Below are 17871 nucleotides of genomic sequence, written 5' to 3'. Positions count from 1 at the left end.
GTGGCTACAACTGTAGCCTTCACCAGTGTGTATATGTGAGAGTGAATGAATAGTGGTATTGTAAAGCGCTTTGAGGGGTCCCGAAAAGCGCTATATAAATGCAATCTATTATTATTATTATTATTATTATTATTAACTGTTTGAGCTCTTTGCTTAAATAAAATATTGTATCTGCCATTAAAGTCAGTTTTGAGGAGGTTCTTATTGAACTCTGCTATTGCCGGTCCCAAGCCCGGATGAGAAAGGAGGAGGGTTGGGCGTGGGGCTAGCAACCCCACCCTGTAAAAACTCCAACTGCTACGGAAACAGCAAGTGAATTTCATTATCGACTATGGAATATGGAATGTACGGACTCTGTACCAAACAGGTAAATTGGCCCAGCTTCTATATGAATTTGACTCGTACCATATGGACATCTTGGGCATCTCAGAAATGCGATGGGCAGGAAGCGGGAAGATGGTTAGTGATGGAAAGATGGTGCTCTACTCTGGCCATGCCCAAGACCATGCACGTGGCGTGGGCTTCATCCTCTCGCAACGTGCAACAACATTATTGCTGGCCTGGAAGCCCATTTCAGACCGCCTAATCTTGGCTCGTTTCCAAGCTAGGCATGTGAAAGTCACAATTCTTCAAGTATACGCTCCAACAGAAGAGGCTGACGATACTGACAAGATGGGTTCTATGCGATGCTCCAGGATCCATGATTTGCTGATCGTGGGCGGAGATTTCAACGCGTAAATAAGCAGTAACCGGGACGGCCTGGAATCAGCTATCGGCCCGTTTGGAATTGCAGCAATGACAAATGAAAACGGTGGGCGGCTGATCTCGTTCTGTGTGGCAAACCGGCTGACCATCAAGAACACCTTCTTCGGCCACAATCGGATACACAAGGCGACGTGGAAGGCCCCCGGTGGCGGATATACAAGCGAGATCGACTACATCTGCATATCATCCCGCTGGGCATCCACCATTAGCGATGTTAGAGTGTGGCGTGGAGCCGACATTGACTCTGATCACTACCTGCTAATTGCCAAATGTAAACTTCACCTGAAGAGCCTCCAACCACGACTGCAGCGGCCAAGTCCTTTTAACGTTCAACGCCTAAAAACGCAAATACGGCAGCGGAATTTCAACTCGAATTGAGAAACCGCTTCCAGCTCCTTGCTGCGGAAGGAAATAACAACAAAAATCCAGATACACTCTGGGATGAGCTAAAAGAGGCTGTGGTCGGTGCAGCAGAATTGAAGATTGGTCACCGACGGGGAGGCTTTAAGGAGCGCTGGATCTCCGACCGTTCATGGGAACTTACAGATCAACGTCGCTTGGCAAAGTCAGTTCGGGACCAGGTGGCCTTTGACTCACCAGCGTGAGAGGGCCATGGCCACCTACCAAGACCTTGCCCGACAGGTCAAACGCAGCTGCCGGCATGAAAAGCATGAATGGATCGAAGCTAAAGGCATCGAAGCCCAAGAAGCAGCCGATCGGAACGATACCCGAACCTTATATCGCATTGTACGAGATCTAACTGGGGCTCGTGGTGGCCGCGGTGTTCCAATCCAAGACAAAAATGGACATGTCCTCCTTACTGCAGCTGAACAAGACCAACGATGGGTCGAACACTTCCGCGATACTCTGAACCAACCTGAGCCACCCCAACGGTTCGAGACCGAAGACCTGGCACCTTCCATGGATCTTCTTCCTGTCGATATTGGACAAATCACCATCACCATCACATCCGACTCCTCAAGAGTGGAAAGGCCGCAGGCCTGGACGAAATCCTCGCCGAAATGCTGAAGCATGATGGACCCCATCTTGAAGCCGCCCTTACAAGACTCCTAAACGCCTGCTGGTCAACATCACATGTACCCGATGATTGGACAAAAGGCACCATCATCAAACTTCCAAAAAAAGGTGATTTGGGTGACTGTAACAACTGGCGGGGCATCACGTTGCTGTCAGTACCCGGGAAAGTGTTTTGCCTCGCTCTTTTGAATCGGCTACGACACGCAGTGAACGAACGATTGCGAGAAGAGCAGGCTGGGTTTCAGAGTGGCCGGTCATGCGTCGAGCAAATCTTCACCCTCCGCATGATCATTGAACAAACATTGGAATACCAAAGGAAGATTTCTATTAATTTCATTGACTTCGAGAAGGCTTTTGACAGCGTCCACCGGCCGACTCTATGGGCAATCCTACGCCACTATGGAGTCCCTCAGCAGTTTGTAGATGCCTTGCGTTGTCTCGACTCCAACTCCCGTTGCTGCGTCCGGACAGATGACGGCTGCACATATTTCTTCAAGACAAGTCCGACAAGGATGCATGCTATCCCCTTTCCTCTTCCTGTTGGTAATTGACTTCATCATGCGACGATCAGTTGACCAAGCTGGCATCGGTGTGCCCTGGCACGAAGCGCGTAATCTCACTGACTTGGACTTCGCAGATGACATCGCCCTGCTGGGCTCGACTCAGGAAGACCTCCAAAAGTTGACCGCGGCCCTGCAGAGGGAGGCGACGAAAGTTGGATTATGACTCACCGCCAAAAAAACCAAGGTACTCCGAGTTGGCTATGCACGTGCCCGCATTCCTGTCATGATCAGCCAACAACGTGCTGAAGAGGTGGAGAATTTTACATATCTTGGCAGCATCATCTCGAATGACGGGGTCTCTGATCGGGATGTCGACGCCAGAGTAGGGAAGGCAGTTGGTGTCCTGCGACATCTCCAACCTATTTGGAACTCGACCTCCCTGAATGTAAGGGTCAAGATCAGACTACTGAACTCTATCGTCTTCCCTACTGCACTTTACGCTAGTGAAACCTGGTGCTCAACAAGTGCAATTATTCAACACCTGAACGTGCTTCAACAACGTGGCCTGTGGCGAATCCTGAGAATTTCCTACCGGGACCGAATAACAAATGAGGAGGTCCTACGAAGAGCAGGCACCCGCCCATTAGCCGATGTTGTTGCAGAAAGGCGCTTCCGCTTTGCGGGCCATATTTTACGCCTACCCCCTCATCGCCCAGCTAAGATTGCCATGACATGGCGTCCACGCACTGGCAAGCGAAAGCAAGGCCGACCAAAGACCACATGGCGTCGAACATTCATGGACGATCTGAGAACTGTCGACATTGCCTGGGACGAAGCTGAAGCAGTCGCTGCTGACCGACATCGATGGAGATCACTAGCTGCCCGATGCGCTGCCCGGCGTAGGAGGAACTAAGTCTAAGTCTTATTGAGTATTCTAGTCTTTAAAAATGAACAGATCCCTGGCGCCTACTTTTCAGGTCATCCATCCATCCGTGTTCTTCCACTTATCCTAGGCCGGGTCGCAGGGGCAGCAGCCTAAGCAGAGAAGCTCAGACCTCCCTGTCCATGGCCTTCTCTTCCAGCATGTGGGACATGCCCAGAAAGATCGACCGGTAAATTGAGAGCTTTGGTTTTAGACTCAGCTCTCTCTTCACCACGACAGACTGGTATCCACATCACTGCAGCTGCAGCACCAGTCGATCTCCTGCTCCCCTCTCGCCTCACTCCTGAAGGTCTGGAGACACTTAAACTCCTCCATTTAAGGCTGGAACTCTTCCCAACTCCCAAGGAGTTTTTTAACTGCCTCAGTGACTTCGCCCCCAGTGATGGACGAGTCCAGAGACTCTGCTTCCTCTACAGAAGACATGTCACTAAACTTAAGGCGGTCCTCGAAGAATGTCTTCCACCACCCAACAATATCCTCAGTTGAAACCAGCAGTGCTTCACCTGTACTACACACAGTGAGGGAAAGCACCCTCCTGAGTTCCCTGAAAGTTGGCCAGAAAGCTTCGAGGGAGTCTTTTTCCATGGCCTTCTCCGGCCACTGATGTGAATCCTAGCAAAGTTCCACGTGCCATAGATCATTAGAGGAGCGCTACCGTTAATAACTGTGGCTGTTGATTGAACTTTACTGAGGGTTGCTAGTGGGGTGCATCATCTAGCAGACAGCATGGGCATGAAGATGGAGGTAGTCAGTTCCTGCATGAATCCCCCCACCACCTGCTTAACTTAGTTTCTTTTGACCTATTACAGTAACGAGTCTGGCGAGCAGAGCCTTCACAGTAACATGTTCCAGCCTGAACAGTGAAAAAGCCAGATACTGTGGCACTGAGGTCCGGCCATGTCTCTGTGAAGCACAACACAGTGAACTTCCAATCCTCCCTCTGATGTCTGACCAGCGCCCACAGCTTGTCCATCTCATTAGCCAGAGACCCTCAAGTTCCCTGTGATGGCCGAAGGAAGGCAGGGTTTATATTTCCTGCTCCTCACTTTCCTCACACTGAGACACTCTGCTCAGTGTCCCCCCGCAGGGCTGGACTGGGACAAAAAATCAGCCTGGGCATTTTGACTAGAGACCGGCCCACCAGGTATTACAGGAAAAACCAAATAGCCTTTGAATGAAAACAAATGTCGTTGTCACAGTGATGTACACTGTCTTGTTGGTACATATGTATCAGTCTAATAAACTTAAACCTCCACCATCCCCCCTATTCTGGTATTCTAAACAGTACTTAGCCGAAACCCAAAGACTGCTTGGTCGAGTTAACCTCCTGAACTATCTACAACACATGGTGGAAACCTGAAATTAAGACAGAGAAGACTAGAGGTGAGACATGACCATTACTGAATATTAAAAATAATAAATGACAGTTTATAATTTTCATAAACTATTTATTTACCACATCAATAAACAGCATGCCAGGGCAAAATATTTTTTCTAACATGGCAACCTTTTATAAGTGAAAGGAGACAGAAAGACAGGTGAGAAAGAATAAAACTTAACTGAGTTTTTGATGGCATTTTACACAAAGTACTTGTACAGTATCTGGAAAATGTGGGAAAATACTGGCATCATGTACAGTACTTTTTTCTGAAGAAATTATGTTGGGACCCTGAAAAAAACGTACTACGTACAATAATGGATTTCTATAAATTTGACATCAGATGAAAACTTTGGTTGTAAGATTCGGATAATTATTTGTTAAAAGCGAGACATTTTAAATGAGAATAAGAAAGAAAAGTATATCTTTGTGCCCCCCCTTCCCTGTTAATGCCCTGCCTGGGCCCCTGGCAACACTTTTCTAGATCCGCCCCTGCACAGTTACCAGCTGTCAGCTACTTAGAAAAGGATCCTGGTGTTATTAGTCTCTCAGAAACAGTTCAATCTGACAGCGTAAAGACAGAATAACTCCAGCTTTTTGTCTTTTTTTTTTATTGTAGCTGAAGACAAATCACGTTTATTTTCAGCTCAATACGAAACGGTAATATTAATTCTGAATACCAGAGGATTCCGTTTTTTAGGGGACGGTTGGCAACTCTACTAAGTAACCATATGAATAAAATAAAGTTCACCAGTAACATCATAGCACCCACCCAACTGTATAGAAACTCCGTCATGCTAGCTAGTACACAGTACAAGTTACTGTAAGAGTCAGAATCCTCTAAACTGCTTCTCAGGAGACGTCCTCCTCCTGCAGTTGAGCAGACTCCAGTATCAGCTTTTTTAACCTATCCTATTACGTCACTTCAGAAATCTTGTTTTCCCCTCATCACGGTCCAAACGCATACATCCCAGCAGCCCACGAAAATAATCCGAAAACTCATTCATCTGTTAGTCCAGTTTGTAGGAAACACACAAGCTCTGCCATAATAAAGTCCTCCATCAGACTCGGTTTTGAGAAGTTTGTGTGTTTAGGTTTAAGAAGTAAGACGTCGTCTTGGACAGCAGCACAGCTTCTTGAATGTCCTCTACCTGCTGCCTGCTGAAGGCTTCTGGATGTCACCATTAGCAGCCTGGGAAACACGACTCTCACTGCATCTGTAATCACACAAGCAGAAAACATCAGTTTATAGTGTTAATGTGACCAGCAGCCTTTAGTGTGTCTGGTGTACACTGCTCAGAAAATGTTACAAAATAGAGGAGCAGTTCAACATCAAGTCAGTGAAACTTTGGGATATTGATCTGATTAGTTCAGTATCAGAGGTGTTAATCAGGTTCAGCTGCTTTGGTGTTAATGAAACTAACAACAGGTGCAACAAGGACACATCCCCCAAAACAGTTTCACAGGCGGAGGACGCTCACGTCTCCCGCCTCTTATGTCTTAGTCTTACAATATCAGAGCCTTGAGACGAGCGCTGTTGTCACAAATAACTGAACTGAACACTGTGTGTCTATCACAGCCATTTCCATAGAACAAGATTTAATGTGATGTTAATTTATTTTGTTTAGGTTTTTACCTTTTTTTACTCATTTTCACTTTTAGCTGTGATTGTTTTTTTGTTCAGTCATTTGTGTATTTCTTGTCTTATTTCCCAGTGGTAAAGCACCTTACCTTCTTTCGGTTCCCAATTTTGAATTGTTCCATATCTGAGGCGTGATCCCAGGTTTTCTGGTTTTCTTTTCCTCTTGACCATCTTCAGCGCTGACAAACTCATGGGCTTTAAAACCTTTAATGGTCAGCTTGTAAAAACTGCTCCTTCTTTAAGGAGGAACACATAAACTACTATGTGAAACACAATTTCTTGTGAATGTCAAACTGAGAAGCAGAGAACCAATCAGAGTGTTTTTAGCTGTGATGTTGGTGCTGCACTGCTGGTTAGCTCAGCTTGATAGTGCCTTTGAACCCAGAGGATGCTGAAAGGTTCCCGGTTCAGTATGCTCTCTGTTTTAGTTTCATGTTAGAATTTTAGCCTGTTATTAACTTTTCCACACTTTTAGAATTGACAGAGTTTGTGGCTCAGTGTTTTCCTTTCTTTGTTTTTCTTTGTTGTGGGGTTTTGTGGATTTGGGGGAAGGCATGTTAGCAGGCAGTGAGAGAGAAGGAAAGACAGAAGTGTGGACATGAGAGCAGGAAGTTAAAGCATGTAGGGACTATGAGTTGTACAGATAGAGGGGAAGTAAGAGCAGGATCATTGGAGGTGGATTCAAACTGTTGTGCCGCGGTGTCAACAGGAAGACCAGTGGAGGATGGGCAATCGTTTGTGTTTGTGAGCAGTGGAGGTGAAGAGAGGGTCAGACGGGATCATGAGTTTGAAATCAAATAGTTGATGCTGAATGTTGTCAGTGGCCCACAGGTTGGGTGTCAGTTAGAAGACAAAGAGGAAGTGATAGAGAGAGTTCCCAGGAGGCAAGAGTGATGACTGGAGCCGATTTACCAGAAGTTAACTAGTGTTGTAAATATGGTTCTGTTTGTGTGTTTCACTTCACTCTGTGTCAGTTTCAGTGTGAGTGAAACACCGATCTTATGTCTAAGTGTCACTCTGGGAGATTTCAGCCGCTCACGTTCTGTTGGTTAAATGTGAAATGTCACGTGTTTGTTGGTAAATACAAAGATGTGAGACTCGCTGTCTGATAGGAAGACAAACCAAAAGCCGAGCAAACTGGCGTGACGACCAGAGCTGGTTGTAACACTCCCACCAGTTATGTGGCAGGAAATTCAAGGTCAAACAAGTTTTTCTACCACAGAAAATGACTTTTCTTTCTCGAGTAAACTCTGGTACTCTCCAGTGTTTAACACCATTGGACATTTCATTGACTCACCAGTCACCAAGAAGAATCACATCAGTCTTACACACTGAGTAATCGTGAGTAGAAGGCTTTCAAACTGTCGAATCAGCTCTTTTACGTGCCCCGCTGACACGCTCGGAGTGGATACAGCACCCACTGGTGTCTGTGTGGTGAGTGTGTGCAGCAGTGTTGCTTCTTACCGGTGAGGCATACCATGGTTAGTGTAGGCAGCGTTTGATTTTCTCAGTTTGGAAAAACCCGAGGTATCCCAATGCAAGAATGGCGAGGACCACGATGCCGAAGAGCAGCCCCACGATCATCGGCGTCCTGTTCACGTGTTCTGAGAAAACAGACGCAGTGAGTTTACTGCTGCAGCTTTAAAACCTTCAGCTGATTCAAAAGCAGCGGAGTCGTTTACATCTGTGTCTCTGGTTGGAGTCGGAGCGCGTTAAAGGAACGTTACACCAAGAAGAGCAGCTTACCTGATGCAGGGATGACCTCACACTGGATGCAGCTGCGTGGTTCCACGAGGTCCCCGTGGACCGTATAGGCCACCTGAACACAGTACCGCTGCCCCTCCTCCAGGTCTTCAATGGTCATGGAGGCTATGGTGTCTTCATACTCCTGACAATATGAAATTAGAAGATATTTACTTGATATTTACTTTGCTTGGGCTCCTGTTGTAATTTTAAAATGTTGACTCTCTGAGCGATTCCAGTTGTTAAACATGCAGGTTTAGTTTTTGCTGCTGATGTCTGAAATAATAATTTAACCAAAACAATTAAAAGTAAGTGGACAAACTAACTGAATTTTATATATATGTATATAAAAAAAAAACAAAAAACACCCAGCACGCCCCTGCGGGCGGTTTATCCTTCAAGCTCGGGTCCTCTACCAGAGGCCTGGGAGCTTGAGGGTCCTGCAGTATCTTAGCTGTTCCCAGGACTGCGCTCTTCTGGACAGAGATCTCCGATGTTATTCCCGGGATCTGCTGGAGCCACTCGCCTAGCTTGGGAGTCACCGCACCTAGTGCTCCGATTACCACGGGGACCACCGTTACCTTCACCCTCCACATCCTCTCGAGCTCTTCTCTGAGCCCTTGGTATTTCTCCAGCTTCTCGTGTTCCTTCTTCCTGATATTGCTGTCATTCGGAACCGCTACATCGATCACTACGGCCGTCTTCTTCTGTTTGTCTACCACCACTATGTCCGGTTGGTTAGCCACCACCATTTTGTCCGTCTGTATCTGGAAGTCCCACAGGATCTTAGCTCGGTCATTCTCCACCACCCTTGGGGGCATCTCCCATTTTGACCTCGGGACTTCTAGGTTATACTCGGCACAGATGTTCCTGTACACTATGCCGGCCACTTGGTTATGGCGTTCCATGTATGCCTTGCCTGCTAGCATCTTGCACCCTGCTGTTATGTGCTGGATTGTCTCTGGGGCATCTTTACACAGCCTGCACCTGGGGTCTTGCCTGGTGTGATAGACCCCAGCCTCTATGGATCTTGTGCTCAGAGCTTGTTCTTGTGCTGCCATATATATATATATACGGCAGCAGAGGGAAATCTGAGACCGTTTCACTATTTTATGAAAAACTATCATGATGTCAAATGTTGTTCTTTATATATATATATATATATATATATATATATATATATATATATATATATATATATATATATATATATATATGAGTTTTTAATGTGGCTGAAAATCTCTTGCAGTCAGTAACAGCCTGAAGTGGCGGACACATGACTCTCTGGCTTCAGTTTAGTTCTAAAAATGAAGGCGCAGGATTCATCTGGACACGAAACTGCTTCTCAGTCACTTTGAGTCTCTGAAAATGGGAACTGTGTAAAAATAGCTGTAATTCTGAAACAGTTTGTGCAGACTGTCTGTTGGTGCAGAGGCAAACTGTCCAAATATGCTTGGACCTGCCTGCACACACTGACAGACACATGTGCACATCTTTCTTTAAAAAAAAAATAAAAATATCAGATATATTCTGAGCAGTGACACGTGCTGTAACATCAGGTGAGCATAAACACCTGGAGGAATCACTCCGTGTTCTCACCTGCAGAGGACTCTCTCCCTCTCTGCCAAAGTAAATCATGTGCTTGGCATTGCTGTCGTGTTCCTTCGCCAGCTCGTGGTCATCGTTAAGGAATACGGTGAGTGATCCAGGCCGGGTCAAAATGCTTAACGGAGGCGTGCAGACGTCACCTGGAAGAGCAGAGCGAGCGTCAGCACAGCAGCAGCTCGTGGTTCACACTGTGGTCAGGATGGTTAACACCTCGAGTCTCACAGCTTCACCCACAGACAGCGCTGACACATATCTGAGGGTTCTCACCGTATCTGCTGCAGGCGTTAACACCCTCAGATCTCAGCCCCCGTCTCTCGGCCCGCACACGCAGCGTCACGCAGCTGTTCTCGGGCGAGTCGTTAGTGTCGCGCGGCCCAACCGCTGATATGTTGCAGGAATGGAAAGGCGTCTGGATGCAGGCTGGAAGAGCTTCCCATTTATCAGAGTTAAATCTGAGGATGAGGAACAGAAACGAGTCAGAGAAAACATCTGCTCAGCGTTCTCTCCATGAAATCCCTGCAGCGGGTGGAGAACTGCAGCACAGCAGACAACTGTCCATCAGCAACATATTTAATAATAAGAACAGTGCAGTAAAGTTGCTGCTGGTACATGTGCTAGTAATTTATCAATATATTAATTTGCTCTGTGTTACAGAAACATGGTTACAGCGGGATGAACACAATGCACCTCAAAGGTCTTGACAACACTTCACTTGTTCTACAATTTTTCATGTTACAGCTTTATTCCAAAATTCATTTTTCATCCTTGCGACAGGAATGACAGATCACATAGTTCGCTCACTCGGTCGCAGCTTTCCAGCTGCAGCCCCACACACAACCACAACCTCAGGTGCCGGCACGCTCTTATTCATGGGAGGCGTTATGAGCTAATGGAGGTCCGGTGTGTCTCAGCCTCCCCTGCAGCCGTGCCCAGGCCACACCCAACCTAGGTCGGGCAGCCATCCAGCCTAGCCCAATCGGCCATGGCCATGTGCATCCGTGGCCCATGGACTAGCGGCAGGGATGAGTTGTGTCCGGGGCCGACCGAGTGTGTCCAGCGACGGCGCAGCAGTCGAGGAGGTAAGCCGCGTCTCACATGCAGCTTGGCAGGCCGCCGGCAGGCTAGACCACAAACGCTGACCTCTGGTGTAAACAATCCAGGTTCAGACGGTGCTGGCCTCTGCCGAGGACGCCGCTTGGACCAGACAGCACGGTGACCTCTGACATGAATGTGGCAGGTTCAGATGGCGCGCAGACCTCCAACTCAGCCTGGGCAGGTCCCTGTTCTGGGCGACCTCTGGCTCGGCATGAGCTGGTCCAGATAGCACGCAGACCGCTGGCTTGCAAAACAGGTCCCTCTCGTGCATGGACATCTGCAACACCATGGGGGTCGTCTCCCTCCCCAATGCGGTCTAGGAACGCCGGTCAGGCTGGCGGCGGTGTCCGTCAGGAACCAACCAAGCTTCCAGACTCAATATCAGTTGCATCTGGAGCTCGGAACGGTCCTGCAGCCGTTCCAACTGGCGGCGAGACACCACCACCTGCTCCCTTCACGTAGCTGCAAGCTCAACCACCATTCGGGCCAGCGTGTCCATTGGCTGGCCCGGTCGAGGTTCCGCCATGCCACCTCCCGGGTTTCAGCACCACTGTGACGGACCCGACCATGTAGTTCGCTCTTTACACACTTTTCTTTATTCAGGTGCTCCTTCTTACACACAACCACAACCTCAGGTCCCAGCACACTCTTTTACTCACGGGAGGCGTGACGAGCTAATGGAGTTCCGGTGTGTCTTAGCCTCCCCTGCAGCCGCGCCCAAGCCACACCCCTCCACAATCCTACGACAACTTTGGATCTTTTACGGAAGAGTGACTTCTGTCTGATCACTCCACCATGCAGATCTGATTGGTGGGATGCTGCACAAATTGTAGTCCTTTCTCCACAAAGCAACACTGGAGCGATATCAGAGTGACCAACATTCTTGGTCATCTACCTAAATAAGGCTCTTCTACCCCAATTGCTCAGATTGACTGGGGACAGACCTACATGGAACTCCAGTCACCCCAGTGTGTGAAGAGGATTCCCCAGTAACGAATCGATTCAACTCAATTCAATTTTGTTTATATAGCGACAAATGACAACAACATTTGCCTCAAGGTGCTTTATATTGTAAAGTAAAGACCCTACAATAATACCCTGCGCTTTGGCATCAGTGGGAAGGAAAAACTCCCCTTTAACAGGAAGAAACCTCCAGCAGAGCCAGGGTCATTGTCAGGACTTCCTGATAATAATGACTTACAGTCGTCCAGCCTGGAAGTAATAAATGCATGAACTAGTTTTTCAGCGTCACTCTGAGACAGGATATTTCTAATTTTAGAGATCGTGAATGACCACGGCAGACCCGGTGACATTAACATGCTTTGCAGCATGCTTTATTAGCACACACACGATGCCGTTCACAATACACACAGAGATGCAGCTCTCCCGCTGCCAGCCCAACAACAACCCACCACAGGACCCAGTACAATATTTAAGTCAGCAGGGCGTGAAGTGCTTTGAGAAACTGGTCCGACATCACATCATGTCCTGCATGCCACCCACACTCAACCTGCTCCAGTTTGCACACAGAGCTAACAGATCTACTGAAGATGCCATTGTTACAACGCTCCACACCACCATCTCTCACCTGGAACAACAGCGATGTGACACCAGGCTGCTCTTTGTTGACTTTGGCTCTGGTTTTAATATCATACTCCCGGTGAGACTAACAGTAAAACTGCTGGATATCGGACTTCCTTCTACCACCTCCTGCTAGATCAGAGACTTCCTGTCAGACCGTGTACAGAGTTAGAGTGGGGCCTCATCTTCCCTCAGCCCTCAGCCTTAACATCGGCTCTCCACAAGACTGTGTACTGAGCCCCCTACTGTAAACTCTGTACACACATGACTGTGTTAGTTCCCACCCAGACAACGCAGTCATCAAGTTTGCAGATGATACCACCGTGGTGGGGCTCATCTCTGGGGAGACGGCGTACAGAGCTGAGGTTCAGAGGCTGTCAGATTGGTGTGCCGACAACAACCTGGACCTCAAAACCACCAAGACAACAGAGCTGGTAGTCGACTTCAGAAGGAGGAAGTCTGAGCTGCAGCCTGTCAGCATCAATGGGGAGTGCGTGGAAAGGGTGTCCAGTTTCAAGTTCCTGGGTGTGCACATAGACACAGACCTCCAATGGTGCTCAAACACCTCGGCTGTTGTAAAGAAGACCCAACAGTGTCTCCACTTTCTGACAATCCTCAGAAAAATGGACCTGAAGAAGGAGCTTCTACTGCTGCTCCATTGAAAGTGTGCTGACATCCTGCATCTGTACAGTAGTGACACCTGAGAATGCTGTTTGTTTCAGCTCCGCCTTCAATACAGTCCAACCCCACAAACTGGTTAATAAACTAAGCAACTTAGGACTCAGCAGCTCACTGTGCAGCTGGATATTGGACTTCCTGAGCGTTAGACCCCATAACGTCAGGATGGGAGAGCACACCTCCTCCACCCTCATTCTGAACGTAGGCGTCCCACAGGGGTGTGTCCTCAGCCCCCTCTTATACACACTTTTCTATCTGTGTGTGGTTCTCCAGCTGCACCATAGCACACAGAAAGACAAAAAAAAATCACTGGACTTCCTCCCTGACCTGTACAGCACTCGCTGTCTCAAGAGGGCATGCAGCATCCTACGGGACTGCACACACCCAGGACACCGGGCGTTCAAGCTGCTGCCATCTGGCAGGAGAGTCAGGCTGCTGAGGGTCCAGACAAACTGACTCAAGGACAGCTTTTACAACAGGGCACCAGCTTTTTCGTCATCATCAGGTGACGTCTTCAGTCTCAGCTGACTGCAGGTTTCAATCTTATAAACAGGACATTTGCATAATGACTGAAACCAGCCCACTGAAGGAACAATGGGCTGGGAGGTCAGTTCCTTAATCTTAATTATGCAAATTCTCAAGATTATTGATCAACAAACACTGATCAATGGCCATGAGTCCCATTCACAGAGAGTTGGGGAATGGCTGCAATCACAGCATTGTAAGATGGTGACAGATGTACCCTTGTCCCCTTTTCGAGGTTGTGCTCAGCCGGGCCCCATGGACTAAGGTTCGGTCACCAGATGCTTGCCCTCGGGCACCCTCCCCTGGCCTGGCTCCAGGGCGGGGCCCCGGTAACCCTATCCTGGGCAGGGTAAACTGTTCCCTTGGTGATATTCTCATACGGGTCTTCTGAATCGCTCTTTGGCCCTTTCTCAACTCTCAAGTAAGCAAGTCCACGCTCCCGTGCGTTCCCGGCGAGTCTGGACTTGTCGAGAACGCACTGGAGAATGGACTCACGATTTGTACAATTGTACAATTTATTTTTTGAAGATGCAACACTCAGGAACAAATAAAACACTGAAATAAACCAAACATTAACATTTCGAAGTGATCTAAGTGACTTATATATCATGTTTAACCTCAATAGCGAAATCTCTATTTATAAAAATAAGGTACATGTATGCCTTAATAAAAACAAACAGGTGAGATTTTAGAACGCGTTTATTTTTGTTTTTGTTTTAGTGGACACTCAAAATTTGCAATAGACAGCTGCTGGGGTTTGAAAGAGAACTGAACAAATATTTCTGGAGCTTCATCAGGTGATGGCCTCCAGCTCGCACTGCAACAGTTTGCAGCAGAGTGCGAAACGCTGGGAATGAGAATCAGCACCTTTAAATCTGAGGCCATGGTTCTCAGCCGGAAAAGGGTGGAGTGCTCACTCCGGGTCAGGGATAAGTTCCTGCCCCAAGCGGAGGAGTTTAAGTATCTCGGGGTCTTGTTCACGAGTGATGGGAGAAGGGAGCGGGAGATCGACAGACGGATTGGTGCTGTGGGAGAGCTGAGTGTAAAAGCGAAGTTCTCAATTTACCAGTCGATCTAGGCCCCTGCCCTTGCCTACGGCCACGAGCTGTGGGTAGTGACTGAAAGAACAAGATCGCTGATACAAGCGGCGGAAATGAGCTTCCTCCGAAGGGTGGCTGGCCTCTCCCTTAGAGATAGGGTGAGAAGTTCGGCCATTCGGGAGGGGCTCAGAGTAGAGCCGCTGCTGCTCCACATCGAAAGGAGCCAGTTGAGGTGGTTCGGGCAGCTGACAAGGATGCCCCCTGGGCGCCTCCTGGGTGAAGTGTTCTGGGCATGTCCCACCGGAGGAGGCCCCGGAGCAGACCCAGGACACGCTGGAGAGATTATATCTCTCGGCTGGACAGCATTGAATTCATACAGTAAACGTGCTTCCTGTAGGCCGGGGATTTCCAACTCAGTTTACACTTCGATCCTTGCAGGCCTGACAAGTGAAACAACCCTTTCAGTCAGTGTGAAGTGCAGTTTCAAAGTACATCTCAATTGTTCCACATGATAAAGAATTGCTGCTGTATCTAATGAAAGAAATCTATCAGCACGACTACACAGTGGAACCCCGAGTTACGAATACCCCGTTTCACGAAAAATTTAAGTTACGAAGGCACTGAACGGCAATATTTCTGCCCGTGTTACGGCAAAATGCCCAAGTAACAAAATGCCATCCGAATCATGTGACAACCCCTTGGCTTCCGTACTTGCGCTTCGCTGTTCCACTTGAATGACGTATTGTTGTTCTAGTTAGCAATTAGCCTGTAGCCTATATCGTTCAGCATCGCCTCACTCAAAACGCGCAATGGGTGCTTTGACTTACGAAAGCTTTCGACTTACGAAAGACCCTCGGGAACGGATTAATTTCCTAAGTCGGGGTTCCACTGTATTGGTTTAAATAGTAAGAAAGAAATGTGTCAGGCTAAAGTACAAGTTGTGGTAGCTGGTCTGCTAGATTAGATTAGATTAGATAGAACTTTATTAATCCCTCGGGTGGGTTCCTCTGGGAAATTCGATTTCCAAAAAAGCACAGCACCGACAGAAGTTACAGAGTTACAGAATATTATATATATATACACACACACACACACACACATATATATAAATACAGAGACAATATAAATCAGAATCAGAATCAGAAAGGGTTTTATTGCCAAATGTTGAGCAGGTTTACAACATTAGGAAATTGCTGCGGTGCTTCAGTGTAAACATACTGTCATAAAAATATAAAAATAAGAATAAGAATTAAAAGTGCTAAGTGGATAGATAAATAAAATATACGAAGGGGATAAATAGAATAAATAGGAATAAAAAATAAAAATACAAGTGAATTGCACATTTCAAGTATTGAGTCTATTGCTAGTAATCAGACCTGGTTACTGGCCTTGTTTGAACCTGAATCTGACTGAGATGCTGTGGCATCAAAGAGGCAGTTCATTCTCGAAAACCCTCGAATGTGGCTGAATGACATCAACTGTCCAAAGATGAGTGGGTCAGCGCTGCTTGATTGCAGCAGTTGCTGCAAAGGGTGGCCCAACCAGTTACTAGGTTTTAGCAACAATCCCTTTTTCACACAGGGCCATGTAGGGTTGGAGTTTTTCCCTTAATAATAAACACCTTCATTTAGAAACTGCATTTTGTCTTATCTTTGCCTGATATTTAAATTTGTTTAATGATCTGAAAAACACAGCTGTATGCCCTCCTTCACATTTCCAAAGCTGCCTGCTGGGCAGGATCGTACTTTTTCTGTTCTAATTTGAAGCTATATAAATAAAACCGCATTGAATAACAGCTGCAGACTCATTCTCAGTCAATGATCTGATTTATCGATAAACCGACGAACCTCTGAAACTGTTCAAAAACAGAAGTGGTTATGTGGCACAGTCGGCCTTCCACTTTCTGTTTGAATGGATTTTATTCTCAGTTTTACTTTTATTTCTTGTTATTAGCTTTCTTTTTCTTTTTCTTTTTTTAACCTATGTTTATCTTTACTGTAGTTTATTTAATTCAAATTATTATTCAAATGGTACGTTCTGGGCTCCTTTTATTTTAAAAATATTTCTATTTAATTTCTTTCTGTAGTTTTTAGCTTATTAAAATGTTTTATTTAACCCATCCAGTTTGTTTGTTTGTTTGTTGTTTTGTCTTCTGTAAAAGTGATGACCTAAATCCAGAAAATGATATCTTCAGTATAGTTTGGAGCATGAGATGAAATTCTTTCGTTCATTTTAATTATCACTAAAGGAAAAGGAAGCTCCACCTTAAAACAGAGCACCTTCCCTGGCTGTGAGGGCTCACCTGCGGTAATTCACAGTGTAGGTAACGTCCGGCTCCCCTGGAGTCCACGTCAGCTGACCCTTCTCCACCTGGACGTTCTGTGGAGGCGGCGGCGCCTGAGACGCGACTGCAAAGGTGAAGAAAGCAAACCAGAGAAATCCCTGCATAATCCAGATTATTGTTATTCATGTGATCACGGCCTCAGATGATTTATTAAAGAGACAGCAGGAACCATCGACGCCACGACGCCTGAGCTCAGAGGGACAAAGATTCAAAAACGAGGAATAACATCTGTCTGCTGCACACGGCACGTTTTTAAAAACTGAACAGATGTGAACCTGATGTTTGTGGTGACGTCATTTATTCACTTTCATGTCTGTTTTCTGATTGGACAGATCAGTTATTTATTGCCTGAGAGTGTCAGAGTCAAAAGTGTTTACAGTGAACAGATGAATGAACATTTATTGCATCAGTAATAATGAAGGTTAAACATGTTTACAGGCTGATTTAAACAAACACAGAAGTGATGATTATAACCTGAAATAAACTCTTTGAAAGCCTCACAGATCCTTTCCTGTCATGTCAGGAGCTTTGGACATTTATAGCCCACTTCCATGTTTCACAGGAACCTTTAACCCTCCAGCAGCTGCGACTGTTTCACCTTTTTAACCTGAAACAGTCGCAGCAAACAGAAAAAGGACATTTTCTCATGTTAGACGCGCTGAACTGACCTATCAGGAATAACCTACTGCTGACTCTGTTATACCATTAAATGAGTCACCGTCAGCTGAAGAAATGAAAGTAAGCTTTAAAGTGTGACTCAGGAGCAAAAATAATCGATTTACATAATTAAAGGACAAAATCACACACAGGATGTTGCTTCATCTGTGGTTAGTGTGCCGTTGGCGGCGGCTCCTTACCCCAGGTGAAGGTGTGGAAGCAGAGCAGGATCAGCAGCATGGTGACGGCGAGAATGAGAAGCTGAGCACTGTTTCAGCTGTGTGTGTGTGTGTGTGTGTGCGCGCTCAGGAAGCACAGACAGCTCAGATGT

The 17871-nt window shown here is 46.8% G+C and overlaps 1 protein-coding gene and 1 pseudogene across 2 annotated transcripts; one reads left to right on the top strand and one right to left on the bottom strand.

The window, feature by feature from the left end:
* The first annotated feature begins 236 nt into the window (after positions 1–236).
* LOC146557319 (uncharacterized) lies at positions 237–1794 on the top strand (annotated as a pseudogene).
* A 2895-nt stretch (positions 1795–4689) lies between these two features.
* Positions 4690–17871, bottom strand: LOC146557318 (uncharacterized). Of its 2 annotated transcripts, none has more exons than XM_085249834.1 (7): positions 17741–17871; positions 16842–16947; positions 9888–10072; positions 9612–9760; positions 8016–8157; positions 7734–7873; positions 4690–5844 (listed from the first exon to the last, which is right to left on the bottom strand). In XM_085249834.1, exons 1-6 carry the CDS (start codon positions 17778–17780, stop codon positions 7752–7754), a joined length of 744 nt encoding a protein of 247 aa, XP_085105960.1. In that variant the 5' UTR covers positions 17781–17871; the 3' UTR covers positions 4690–5844; positions 7734–7751. The 2 variants fall into 2 exon arrangements, with proteins under 2 accessions (XP_085105960.1, XP_085105961.1); XM_085249835.1 differs by having other exon boundaries at positions 7747–7873.

Source organism: Mchenga conophoros, linkage group LG16, assembly GCF_057382185.1.
Source record: "Mchenga conophoros isolate Kocher_MC1m ecotype Shallow Benthic linkage group LG16, M_conophoros_male_GT1.1, whole genome shotgun sequence".
NCBI classification, from domain to species: Eukaryota; Metazoa; Chordata; class Actinopteri; order Cichliformes; family Cichlidae; genus Mchenga; species Mchenga conophoros.
Note: the sequence above shows the minus strand (reverse complement) of the source record. Positions and strands in the feature narration are given on the sequence as shown.